The 13,654-nt window shown below is 51.0% G+C and overlaps 1 protein-coding gene across 1 annotated transcript in view; it reads left to right on the forward strand.

Moving 5' to 3' along the window:
• The window catches only part of Slc1a7 (solute carrier family 1 member 7), a 43,960-nt gene that overhangs the window by 5,817 nt on the left and 24,489 nt on the right, over window positions 1-13,654 (forward strand). The window contains exon 2 of the mRNA XM_021200270.1: window positions 3,174-3,253. Coding sequence (XP_021055929.1) covers window positions 3,174-3,253 — 80 coding nt within the window. The remainder of the gene's footprint in view (window positions 1-3,173; window positions 3,254-13,654) is intronic.

Raw genomic sequence — 13,654 nt, forward strand, 5'->3', positions numbered from 1 at the left:
TGAGTTCGAGGCCAGCCTGGTCTACAAAGTGAGTTCCAGGACATTCAGGGCTATACAGAGAAACCCTGTCTCGAAACCGCCCCCCCCCCAAAAAAAAAATGTAGGAGAGAAAATGTGCAGAAAATACAAGAAAACTTCTCAGAGTAAAAGTACAGAACGAGAAAGAAAAGGAAAGAAATATTGTCCCCTCCAGTGACACATCGCTGTGAAATTACAGAAAGATGGAGATAAACAGATGAGCTTTAAATGGTACTAAGGGAATAAGGCAAGGCTCCTGTAGGAAATACTGGCAGGAAGACTGGCAGTTTAAGAGAAAGCATCTCTTCAAGCTAGAGGCAAGCCCGCCAGAGGGCTTGGTGCGTGCGGATCCCAGCTGCATACACCCGGCAACCAGTCTGATGTCTGGAGCCCACATAATGGTAGAGGAGAAAACCAGCTCTTCAAAGCTCTCCTCTGATCTGTGTGCCCTGGCCTGTATGCTTGCACACGCACAACACACGAACATGCACAAGACTAATAAAATAAATTAAAAACCGGAAAAGGAAATTGTTTCCCAGTAAGAATGTCAAATGTAGCCAGACTGCATCAGAGGAAAGAGTAGGACCAAGGAGATTTAACTGAAGGACTCAGAATCTCAGGAAGCGACCAACGGAGATATTCCAGCAAAATAAGGACAGAAACCAGGAAAACAAATGACTCCAGAAGCACCGGATCCTATGCAGGACAAACCCCATAGTGAAAGCCAAGAGACCCAGACAGCAGCTGGGCCTTGAGAACAGCCCCACCCCTCTCCCCAACCCAGAACAGGACAGCTGCTGGCCTGAGGTCCAGGTGAGATCAAAGGGAAGGATGTGCTTCTGCTGTAGGAAATGCTTGCCCAGATGTCTTAATAGATAAAAAAAAAAACATTTGGGAGAGATTAATAAGGGGCTCAAAGAAAACAAAGCAAATAAAAAAACAGTCGATTATTAATTTCAGGGACAAAATGTAAGTTGTAGAAATAACAGGGCGTGGCTGGAAAGATGCTGCTTGGCCCATCAGAGAACAGTATTTGATGGGTAAGATAGTGCTAACCTTGGGCCTTTGAGATGGCTCAGCAGGTAAAAGTGCTTGTTGAGGTGGCCTGACCATGCTGGTTTCATATCCAGAGGCCTTAAATGACTTTTACCTGTTATTCTCTGACCACCACTTACGAGCCATCATGCACACATGCACACACACATGCATGTATATACACGTGCACATAGACACAACTAATGCAAAAAAAAAATTAGAGAAAACAGACATGCAAGAGCCTAGGTTTAATGTCCAGTACTGCATACTGGAAGATGCAGGCATGGTACATGGTGAATATATTTTTGTGAGATTCTTCCGGAGCATTAGAAATGGTAGCATAATGGTAGGGGACCCAGCTCTCTCTCCTATGCCACTAGGTCGCAAGTCACCTCCTCTCCTCAGGTCAGCTTCTTGGCTGTGACATGAGAGGTCCAGATGGGGGTCTATACAGCAACACAAGTCTGTGGCTTGGGGCTTTCCAAAAATCAAACCTTTAATAAACCATCACGTCTGGCACTGTTCTTGTTTTTGCTTTTTTTTTTTTTTTTTTTTCCTTTGAGACAAGGTCTCATGATGAAGCCCTGGCTTGTCTGCAACTCACTACATAGACCAGGTTGGCCTTGAACCCATAGAGATCTGCCTGTCTGTGCTCTCAAGATCTGGGATTGCCACAACACTCAGCTTGGCACTAGTTTTTAAGATAAATTGAGACACTAAAATGTAACGGGATGGTGTCTGCAGCTCCTCAGCCTTCATCACCCACATTCTCTCTGTCTGGAATAAGGATCCCAGTCAAGGCTTGCCAGAAACAGAAAACCTGAATTCAATCCTTAGGAACAGCTTGTGTTAGCGTGGCTGTGTTAAAATTTCAGACAAACCACAAGTTGTTTTGTAGAACACACAAAGGACAGAGTTTTATTATCTGGAAGACACGTGTAACTGTCCTTCAGTTACACTGCTCCTCTTGGGTTCCGCTCCTGTGGACTGCCAGTGGGAAGCAGCCAGTGGCCAGGGCTGGTAGCGGCTAAGCCGAGACCCTGGCAGCCTTGACGAGCAAGGCTTAGGTCTCACCCTCAATAGATCAATCAAAGAACAAGTGATCGCGTAAGCAGAAAACAAAGGTTTGCTCCACGTGGCTACATCAGGAAGAGCATTAGAGAGGCCACTGACCTTTGGAGCCATCTTCACGGTCCTGGCATGAAAGTTTAAGAACAGAGGACAAGAGGTACCCACCGGTGACTAAGTGGTCCTGGCTATGTTCCCGCCAGCATCGGCTCTCCCTTTCTTCCGAAAGGAGCCTGACAACTCATCAGAACTGCATGAAATCTGTCCCTGGGAGACTTCAGCCCTTCACTCCCAACATGAGACTCCTGAGGAGGCTGCTATTCCTTGGGGTGTATGTCTCAGTGGGTATGATAACCAGAGGGAGGGGACTTGTGCTTTTTAGAATATCTTCATTTCTACCTGGATGGTTATAAGCTACCTGGCCAAGGATGCAGTGCCTGTGAAAGGCTGAAGGAGCATCCTTTACATGGAGTGGTACGTCTGCCTCCAAACCTGGTATTTCTCAGGGGTAAAGCTGGTGGAGGAAATCTTACTGGGTTGTAAGAAATCTTACTGGATTGTAAGAAGGCTGTGGCTTATTGGTCAATCTCCTCATTAACTAGATTGGAACCATTTCTGGGACAGGAACCTTGCTTAGTCCATTTTGGGGACCCCAGTGTGATGCCTGCTAGCGTGGGTTGCGGAGACAGCATGCATCCGGCCCTCTTGCCACTTATTGATTATGGAACAGATGTTAGGTCCTGGATGGGTGGATGATTGGTACTGATGGGGAAAGCTGCACCAGGTGTGGTGCTGAAGTGCTCCCTCACTCAAGGTGTAAGTAAGTGCTCATGCACAGTCTCTCAATGAGCCTCCCAATGACTCTATGAAGTATTATCTTCCCTTGGAGATAAGGCAACTCAAGGGCAAAGACCACAGGCTGGATATGAAGGAGGGGGCTCAGCAGGATCCAGACAGGATGGAGCAGACTGGACAGTGTGTTAATGATGGCTGGGAAGTAAGCAATGCGAAGTCTGTGCCGCCTGCTCTGACCAGCTCCTGCTTTGTTTCAGGAGATTAGTTACTTCCAGTTCCCTGGGGAGCTCTTGATGCGGATGCTGAAGATGCTGATCCTACCACTGGTGGTCTCCAGGTGACAGGGGGTGGGGGAGGGGCACGGGGCTCTGACTGGTGGTCTCCAGGTGACAGGGGGTAGGGGAGGGGCACAGGGCTCTAACTGGTGGTCTCCAAGTGACAGGGGTTGGGGGGGCATGGGGCTCTGACTGGTGGTCTCCAGGTGACAGGAGGGGTGGGGGGGCATGGGGCTCTGACTGGTGGTCTCCAGGTGACAGGAGGGGTGGGGGAGGGGCGTGGGGCTCTGCAGGAGGAGGGCCAGCCTCCCTGGCTGTTGGCTGGCCCCTTCTGTGAGGTGGAGACAGTGCTTCCAGCCAGGGCACCAGTCACCTGCTTCTGCCACCTTCCTCCAGAACCCTTCCCTGACTTCTCAACCCACGCCAATGATCGCCTCCTTTTTTTTTAAGATTTATTTATTTATTATATGTAAGTACACTGTAGCTGTCTTCAGACACTCCAGAAGAGGGACTCAGATCTTGCCCTGGATGGTTGTGAGCCACCATGTGGTTGCTGGGATTTGAACTCTGGACCTTCAGAAGAGCAGTCGGGTGCTCTTACCCATTGAGCCATCTCACCAGCCCCAATCGCCTCCTTTTATGCAAGCTTTCAGTCGTTCATGAACTTGAGGACTGTTAAAGTCAACAGTGACCTCCAAATTGCTAAATCCAAAGGAGATTCTGTTCCTGACGTGTGTGATGTTTTCATGTGAGTCAAAGCTGTCAATTACTCATCCTTCTGGAATTCTCTCCTGATGCCCTTCCGTCCACTGCCTTCAGCCTGCCTTCAGTTCCTTCCTGCCTCTCTTCTCGCCTTCTGCTAGGCCTCTGGCTGCTGCTATGCACCGGGCCTTTCTCCCAGGTGGTTGTATGAGGCCACCTGGCCCTATGTAGCTCGCCATCACCCAGGAAGATGACCTTGAGGAAGGAAAGGTCTTTCCCTCTCCCTTTCAGAGGTTTTGGTCCACGGTCACTGCACCTGTGGTGAGGCAGCGCATCATGGGGGAAGAGTATGTGGGGAGCGAGTGTGTGGGGAGAGTGTGAGGGGAGAATGTGTGGGAAGAGAGTGTGTGGGAAGAGAGTGTGTGGGGAGAATGTGTGGGAAGAGTGTGTGGGGAGTGAGTGTGTGGGGAGAGTGTGTGGGGAGAATGTGTGGGAAGAGTGTGTGGGGAGCGAGTGTGTGGGGAGCGAGTGTGTGGGAAGCGAGTGTGGAACACAATTGCTTAGCCTGCTGGGGTACCTGAAAAGCAAAGGGGAAGGAAGGGGAGAAGCTGTTGTTCTAACATGTCCTCCAGAGCACACATCGGTGACTTGTCCCCGAATCCCAATAAGTTAAGAACCTATCAGTAAATGAGCTAGAGTCCCATGGTCTATCTACTCACTTCCCCAAGACCCCACATCTGAACACTGCTGCCCGGGATCAGACCTTTCAGCACACAAGATGGGGGCGGGGCATATTTCAAATAAAACCTGTAACCACCTATAATCTCAGTCACCCCCAAGAACAGAGCACGCATTTCTCCTATGATTTCCACAGCTATGAAGGAACTCCGCGATGTCTCTGGAAGACTCACAGAATCTGAACTTCGGGGCCATCACCTAGAGATTTTGCCCTGCACCGAGTTTCCCTCCACTTTCTGCCGCCAGCGAGTGGCCGCTACAGCTGCCCAGTCCCCTGGCTCTTTCCTTGTCCGACTCCAGGCTGTCAGCAACTTGAGCCGACTGTCTCCTAGGCAGAACACCCCTCCACACTGGCCCAGAGCTCTCTTCCTCATCTGAACCCAAAGTCACCCTGCTGGTCTCCATACCTCAGTTCTTGTTCCATGGTTATCCTCCAGTGGCCAGAGGGTGTCAGGAAAGCAGCTTGGGCCAAGCCTTTACCTCATCTCTTAACCCGCCATTGCTAATGTGCTGGCGGCCTTTGGTCCCTGATCACACCAGATCCTTCCCTGGCTTGGGACCTCCACACACACTGTTTCTTCTGCCTGGAGCCCTCTGAGCCTTTACTCTTCCTCCGTTGCATCTCAGGGTTAGACGTAGAGTTGCCTCCTTAGAAAGCCCCCCTCCACAGGAGCCCTCCCCCCCCCACTCTGCTCCCGCCCTCCCCCCCAGACACTCACTGTTCTTTCACTGTTTCTCTGTACTCACTCCTTACCTTGTCTACTTATCTCCCAAGGACTGTAATCTCAGAGCGATAGAGCGATCGATCGATCGCCTAGTGAGCCGGCAGCTGTATCACATCAGCACTTCTGAGCATGGCCGCCAGCTACTCAGCCCTGCGCTGGGGGTTGCAGATCCAGAACTTAAGTCTTTGAACTCAAGTTGCTCCCAGGCAGGAGACAACACTGGCCAGGGGAACACAGTTCCCCGGAGCTAAGGAAGTGAGATAGGTTTCCTTCTGGGTGGCTTAATGTCCCTTCTACTGTCCTTGCTGCTTGGCCAGGTAGTCAGGGCACAGCATGGACCCTGTAGTCAGACTGGAGCTTCACCTTGGCCTTGTCGCTTGGCTCAGGAAAAAAATCCTGTTTGGAAATCATAAGCCTTGCCTCCATTGTCATTGGCGTGGGCTAAGACACTCGTCCCCAGCCCGTGCTCCTGGTGACAAGTCCAGCCTCTCAGCTTCTAACTCTCTCCACTAGAGCAGAACCCTTCTCCTGCTGGGCCTGGAATGCTGTCTTTAGTTGAGTAAAGCCCATGTGTTTGTGTTTCCTGTGTTTGTTATAGTCAGGGCGGGCGCAGGGCAACAGTGCCGTGGAGAAATGGATGTGCTTTAATGGTTCCTGTCACGGGAGAATGAAACCTTTGTGGGAGAAAATGACATATTGCTTTTTGTTGTTGTTGTTGTTGTTATTGTTTTTCCTGGTCTGGAGCTCAGACCCAGGGTCTCACAAAGGCTAAACAAGTTGTTACCACTGAGCCACATCCAACCCCCTCCCCCCAATGATGCGGTCCCGACCCCTTGAGCATCTCATTCCTGAGCCCTCCCTCTTTAATTCTTAAACGTGTCCAGAGTCTGTCCTCCATCCACTCTGTCCCTGAGCAGCCAGCCCTAGGCTGATGTTCCTGCCCTGGAACCGCTCTGGAAAGGGTACCACACAGGTTGTTGCCAGGCCCAGCAAGCCAGAGGCGCTGTTCTGACCGAATCAGATGCCAGGTCTTGGCAGACTTACTCCACCAGAACTAACAAGGGACTCAAAGCAGGGTGAGGTTTCAAAGTCTTAAAAACCTGATTGTCTTGGGGTCCAGCCTCCCTCCAGCTGGACAGCTGAAGAACCTGGCTTGAGGGGTGCTGCACCTCCACCCCAGGGGCTCCTGGCTGTGCCCCAGGAGTTGGTGGCTTTCTGTAGCATCTGCCTCAGGGAAGCAGAGGAGACAGCCAGCTCCAGTGACATGCCAAGTCTTACTGTTGGCTCCTGCTTCATCTCCAGGACAACCTGCCACCTGGAATCATGCTGATCACGTAATCATTGCTAAGCACCCACACACACACACACACACACACACACACACACACACACACACGTCCTTGTGTCTTCCCACTTCACTCTAGCTCACTCTCCTGTCTGTGAAATCCTCCTGCCTCCTTAGTTGTCGGTCACTATGGGCAAGAACCTGTGTCTTCCTCCTGTCACATTTGTAATCCTGGCCATGTCAGGCAAGGGAGCATTCTTCTCTGGAGTGACCACTCATCCCAAGTGATTCGGTCGTGGCACCCTGAGCCACTCCTCCTCACGCTCCACGAATTCTCAGAGCCACTGCCCTTTTGTTTTCCTCTGTTCTCTCAATCCTACCACCCAGCCATGCCCACCCAGTTCCCCTGCTCCCACAGGCACCCCTTGCTCTAAGTCAAAAGACCCTTGCTCTGGGTCACAAAGAGAACAACGTCCCAGGCAGCTGGGAGAGCATGTTGGGAGTCTTCAATCTACTTTGTCTGTTAGATCCAAAGTCCAAGCCTGGTTAGGTTCCTCATCTTGCTATCTTGGTGTCCCATGGGGTCCCAGTGCAGGATCAACTGGACCTTTTCTGATCTGGGGGCTCCCCTGTGGGAGAATCTGCCTTTAACCTCCCCTCAGACCTTGGGCAGAAGTTCCTGAGGGTCCAAGGGTCCAGCTTCTGATGTTTTTTGTTTGCTTGGTTCTTTGCTTGGTGTGTGTGTGTGTCTGTGTCTGTGTGTGTGTGTGTGTATGTACATGCACTTATTGTTATTACTTTGAAACATGATATCCTGTGGCTCAGGCTGGCCTCAAAAATTAATATGTAACCAAGGGTGACTTTGAACTTCTGATCCAGTTGCTTCCACCTCCTATGTACTGAGATTATAGACCTTCATCACCAAGTGCTAGAGATTAAACCCAGGGCTTCCTGAGCCTCTTCGGCAACTTAGGCAAGGTCAGTTGGGCTTGCCTTATTTACTGACTGGAAATCTCAGTTCAAATGAAGCCTGGTATCTTGCTCTTGAGCCCTCCACCCCAGAGGCTAAGGTCAGCTTCTTTCACTAGGTAGAAGCTTCCAAGGAACTCAGAGGGTGTCTTAGTTAGGGTTTTATTCCTGTGAAGAGACACCGTGACCAAGACAACTCTTATAAAGGCAAACATTTAATTGGGGCTGGCTTACAGGTTTGAAAGTTAGTCAGTTATTATCATGGCAGCTACCATGGCAGCATCCAGGCAGGCATGGTGCTGGAGAAGGAGCTGAGAGTTCTACATCTTGATTCAATTGCCTACAAGAGCGACTGTCTCTTCTGCACTGGGTGGAGTTTCAAAGCCCACCCTCACAGTTATGTATTTCCTCCAAGACCACACTTACTCCAACAAGGCCACACCTCCTGATAGTGCCACTTCCCACGGGTCAAGCATATTCAAACCACCACAGAGGGGTTGTGTGGCTGGCCAGATACTAGCTATGGGACTCTAGATCCTTCTGCATTGTGTCCCCATGAACTGCAGGCCTCATGAAGCCTGGGAACACATACATCCCTGCTCCAGCTACAGAGATGCTGTGGCCTCTTCCTCAGTCATCCCAGCCATTCATTCTTCATTCTTCTTCAGACTCCTCATCATACCCCGAGATTCACACCCTGGGGGTTGAGCCTCAGTTTCTCCGCTCCTTCCCTGGTCTCCCTGAGGGCCTTTCCTGCCAGTTGGCTTCATGAGCTCTCTGGTGTACACTGCCACTCACTTCAGTGACAAGGAGAAGGATTCAAAGCTTAAGCCTTTTCTTGAAGAGGCCCCTTGAGCCTCTATTGCAAGATGATTCACCTTTCCACACGTCTGCAGTTCTTTCATCAAACCACAAAGGGCCCCTTGCCCTGGCCAGCAAGCTCCTCCTCACCTCATACCTGCCACTGAGAAATCTTTTTTCCCAAAGTGGAAGTGGCTGCAAGAAGACCCCCTGTCTCTATCACTGAGTGTTGGCACCTCATTCAAAACTGAAAAACTCCTGTGTCACATGACAGTGATGGTCTGGTGGACGGAATCTGCTACAGCAGTATCCTTAACCCATGTCAGGCCCTCCTCGGGAATGCTGCTTAGGTGGGCAGCAAGTGGTTTGCCATTCTGAGCTGTGCTCTGCAATTCTACCCGTCCTTGATTCCCTTCACATACACTCCTGGACCTAGAAACTATCCTCTCCCACTTTACCCCAGCAAGGATGCTCTCTGTGCATATTCCCTTTCCTTTCACATTCGTAGACCGACAGAAAAAAGAAAAAAACCACCCACAGATTTCTGTTCCTTTAAGTTCTTGAAGGGTACCTTCCTGGTTCTTCCACGAATACAAATCTGCTTCCTGCTTGTTTTGGGTTTTATTCAACAAAATGTCTTAAGAGTTTCCACCCTGTACCAGTGCCTGGAGCTCTTGTTACACACTTCCGCCGGGGGCTGTGGCTGAGCCTTCCCATCATGGTTCCTGTGATGCTCCTAGACACACCACTGGGGCTTTTGTGTGTGTGTGTTCTTAGCCTCTGCTACAGAGTAAGTACAAATTTACAAGGCAGGGCCTACCAGGTGGTGTGTGTGCTCGAGTGCCTATGTGTGTATGTGTGTGTGTTTATGTGTTCATGTGAGTGTGTGTGTGTATGTGTGTCTTTGTGTCTCTCTCTGTGTGTGTGGCCCATTGTGGCTCCACCAGGGTTAACCTTAGGACATCAACTATGCCTCGATTTCACACATCCACAGACAAGAACAACACAAAAACTGGGGGTAGTTAGCCCAACATCTGGATCCAGCCAGAGCGTCCAATTTTCCCTTGCCACCCCCCTTCCTCTCCACCCCTTCTCCAGTTTCTCAAACCAGGCATCATTCAAGGAAACTGAAGCCATGTGTTTGTGATTCACTGAGGCTGAACACGTCAGGGTGTTTTGTTAGCTCTGCCTCATAGAGATGTCGCATGTGCGTGTGCCGTGTGCGCTTGCGTGTGTGTGTGTGTGTGTGTGTGTGTGTGTGTGTGTGTGTGTGTGTGTAGCAAGTGTGCAACGCATTCATATGCCCATGTAAGTATTGTTTTCTTTCCTGTTTCTTGTAAGAATTTTCAGCGGAAATTTCTGAGAATCAGGAAATTGTGTTTGGTCCAAAGTGTCTCCCCACCCCCTCTCCCCCTTGCCGAGGCACTCTAGTTTGGCAGTCTTCTCCACACACCCACGGTTCTGACTCCTCGGAGATGGGCTTGGGCCAAGCAGTCTTGCAGTCTGGTTTGGGAGCCAGTATTCGGAGCAGCTTCTCCAAACTCTTGGACAGGCTGCAAGCTGGAGGTGGCCACAGACTAAATGCCCAACCTGGTATTGCCTGCACCTCTGGATTCAACCTTAAAGTCGGGCTAGCCTTTCTGAGCTAGGCCCTGCCACGCCTTCCATGGGAGCTGGGAGTCTTCCTTGGCCCCCTTGCCTCATCAGCTGAGATCTTTGCTGATCAAAAGAGGAAACACAGCTCAGCTAGGGGCTATAGTAGGGCGGACCTTCAGCCTGGGGACTCAGAAAGTCTCCAGCCATCCCAGATGCCCACAGTCTTGCTTCGTCCCCTTCTGCTTCCTGCTCACCTTCCCAGGATCCAACTGGGCAGCCACCTCTGAGAGGGTGGGTCCCTCTGCTTTTGGTCTCTCTCAGTCACAGTGGTGTTCCAGAGGTCTGTTGTTACACTGCAGGCCTTGTACCTGCTAAACAAGGTTCCCAATGACCCCTCATTCATTTCCGGGACCCCCAAGTACTCAGGGCAAGTACCCAACATAGTTGGTGTGATAACATGTGTATAGTGAAGGGGAGATCAGTAGTGTTGAAAGAGTTCCTGCCATTCCCCTGTGGAGACTCATTGCCAACGAGAGACTCAGTCAAGACAGCTCGATTCTAAGCTTTGGGACAGACACCATCAGCCCCAAAAGAGGAGTGTTAGGAGGCACTCCTCCGTATGCACAGTCTGGTCCGGGCCAGTCCGGCAGGTGTATTTAGCAAGTCATTACTTGTGGTGAAGACTGTACTCTCCGCTGTGTGGCCTTCTGTACCACGAGGGGGGGGGGTAGCTCCGCAGGACCCCACCTAGGAATCAGAGAGGGTTGTTCTGCAAGGCTGCGAAGGGAGGCTCTCCCCCTGGCTCCAGGAAAAGTAATGAACAGAACCAGCTCGTGGTGGCTGCTGACCCAGTGTGCTGTAAGTAGAGGCCCAAGGGGAGTTTCTGCACTTTGGAGGGATTCCTGGGACCAGATGGCCCACATTTTAGTGAACTGGCATCAAGACATCCTGCCTCAAGCCTTAGAATTGCTTGGGGGGGATAAGGGGTGTGGCAGAGCCATCTGGGAAGTGGAACTAGGCGCGAACGCTAACGTGGCCCTTGCTGTCAAAGACTGTGCCTGCTGTCTGCTGGGGAGTGGGTTTTAGAAAGGCTGACGGGAGGCCCTCTCACTCATGGCCCAGACCTTGCCTGCAGGGTAGACTTCTTAGGGCCTGAGAACTCAGCTAAGGTCAGAGCCAAGGACTCACTCAGCCCAGAGACTCAGGTTCATTCCTGCCCTCAGGTCTGCTGGTAACAGGAGTCCTACTGGACACCTGAGTGCTCACTATGTGACTTCAGTAAGTTGCTTCCAGTGTCTCAAAGAGGTTCATTGCCTGGCAGGATGGCTCTCACAGAAGTCACTTCAGGCACTGAGTGAGGTTCCCAGAGCTCCCTATCAGCTCCAGCATCCCAGGCTGAGGTCCTCCAAGCTACCCTAGATGTTTCCCCTGAAACCTTTGTCTCTTTTACTTCCAGCTGCTGTGCAAGGGGCCCTGCACCCTTCCTGTCCCTTTCCCAGTGGGACTCAACCTCAGGGCGGGTCTGAGGCAGCTTTGAGCCCTCTGGCTAACGGCCTCAAGTCCCCGGTGACTCATCAGGCTATCAGCAAACAAACTGCCCGAGCCCCCTTCCCACAAGTGCTGCATGCAGCAGCAGCTCCTTCCCGCCCCTCTCAGTGGTCCCACTGGTCAGCGCTTGAAGCTACCTGCACCCCAGCGCTTGCCTGTGTTCCGCTTTATCGCTCTAGTCTGCTGGAGTCCTTCAGCTAGCTCATCAGCTGTTCTTTCCAGCTTGTCCTCTACAAACCGGGTCCACATGGTGTCGGTGGCCTTGGCCAAGCCATTAATAAAATGGGTGGGAAGTAGAAGACTGAAAACAGGCCCTGAAGACCCTGTCTACTGTCTGCAACTGCTCTCCAACTCCATCTGGTTGCTGACATCCCATCTGTTGTTTCCTGAGTCCTAGTGCCAAGTACTTCAATGCCCAGAACACGCAGTGCCAGGGAACTCCCCTTGGCCTGGTCAGGGGACCAGTTAGCTCAAGGGACCAGTTCAAAGGGACCTTATGCTTAAAGTCACCAGAACCCCAAATTGTCCTTACAGTCTGGTCCAGAGCAACCGCTGGTTTAACATCACGTCAACAAACTGACACTCAGGTCTAGCCAGGCCCTGGGTTCTGGGGACCTAGACACAAGCCACACTAAGGCCTACCCTGGGAGGGATCCAGAAAGCCTACTGCTTGCTACATCGTCTAGGCTGGCCTCAAACTCTCCGTCTTCCTTCCTTAATCCCAAGTGCAAGGATTAGAGACCTAGTCCATTTCCCTCATCTGAAATTCCTCCACTGCCACCCTGTGCTAGACTCCAGGAGGACAAGATGTCTAAGATGACGTTAGTACAGTGCAGATGAGGCAGGGGGTAGGCGGAGAGGCTCACCAGGGGGAAGAGCCTGCAGAGGAGATTCCTGGAGCCCAGGGTGAACAGGCTAGCTGGAGTAAGAATGAAGAAGGCCGGCCCAAAGCGGTTTTATGCCATCCTAGGGGTCATCAGAACAAAGGCTAAGCCAGGGGTACTCGAAGCCTAAGGTCAGGCTCTCTGCAGTGAGGTACATAAGTGAGGTGAGTGAGCAGGGTCTCCAGAGAATCTCCTCCAGTCCTGCCCACCATTGTTCCTTGATCAGTTATCTGGTCCACACTGGGGTTCACAGTGCCAACCTGGATGTTGATATGGAAGCCAGGTAAGGTGCATAGGCAGCCTTCCTCTTCATCAGGAGCCTGGCAGTCAAGACCTCCCTTCCCCCACCCCCGCAGATTGAAACAGGCTGGGAGCCAGGCCAGCTCCCCACCATCTCTGTAAGCTAATGTCTCTAATCACCTCAATCTCTTGATCCCCAATCCCTGGGCACTCGGTAGTGAACCAGATGGCTTGGGAGGGAGTTGTAGGCCTCTGGGCTCCCATCCTCCCTGGGGTTCCTCCTTGGGGCCTTTTACTGGGGCATTCCTAGGAGCACCTACCTAAGCATGGAGTGGGACAGACATGGCTTTTGTCCCTACCCTAAGTCAGGAGGAGTATTTGAGGTCATGTCTATGGGACCTACTATTCTGTTTGTAAGTCTTGTTCTAACATCCCACAGCTGGTCAGCTTCGCTGTGCTTGGTTACTCCCTCAGACGGCAGGCTCACCACCAGCCTACAGGCTGCACTATGAACAAGGCAGAACTCTGAGAGCTGAACTGAAAAGGGATTGCATGGGCCAACACATGACAGTCATTATCATCCCAAAGTAGGCCTTAGACCAATTTTAATTCTAAAACTTACTTCCCGAGTCGCCTGGCCAGGCGTCTTTTACCCTGAGCTCCATTGTCCTTATGTCAACTCTGAGCCTTCTCAGTATGATAGCCACTAGCCCATCAAGTACTTGATATACAGCTAGTACATATATTGATTTGTTGATTAATTTTAACTGAAGTGTAAAGCCTGTGGAAGGATAAAAATTTCACATTGATTATGCATGGTAATAGTTGGATATAGCTAGTTAAAGTATTATTAAATAGATTTCATATTTCCTTTTACCACCTTCTTCTTCTTCTTCTTCTTCTTCTTCTTCTTCTTCTTCTTCTTCTTCTTCTTCTTCTTCTTCTTCTTCTTCTTCTTCTTCTTCTTCTTCTTCT

Source organism: Mus pahari, chromosome 6 (genome assembly GCF_900095145.1).
Source record: "Mus pahari chromosome 6, PAHARI_EIJ_v1.1, whole genome shotgun sequence".
Lineage (NCBI taxonomy): Eukaryota > Metazoa > Chordata > Mammalia > Rodentia > Muridae > Mus > Mus pahari.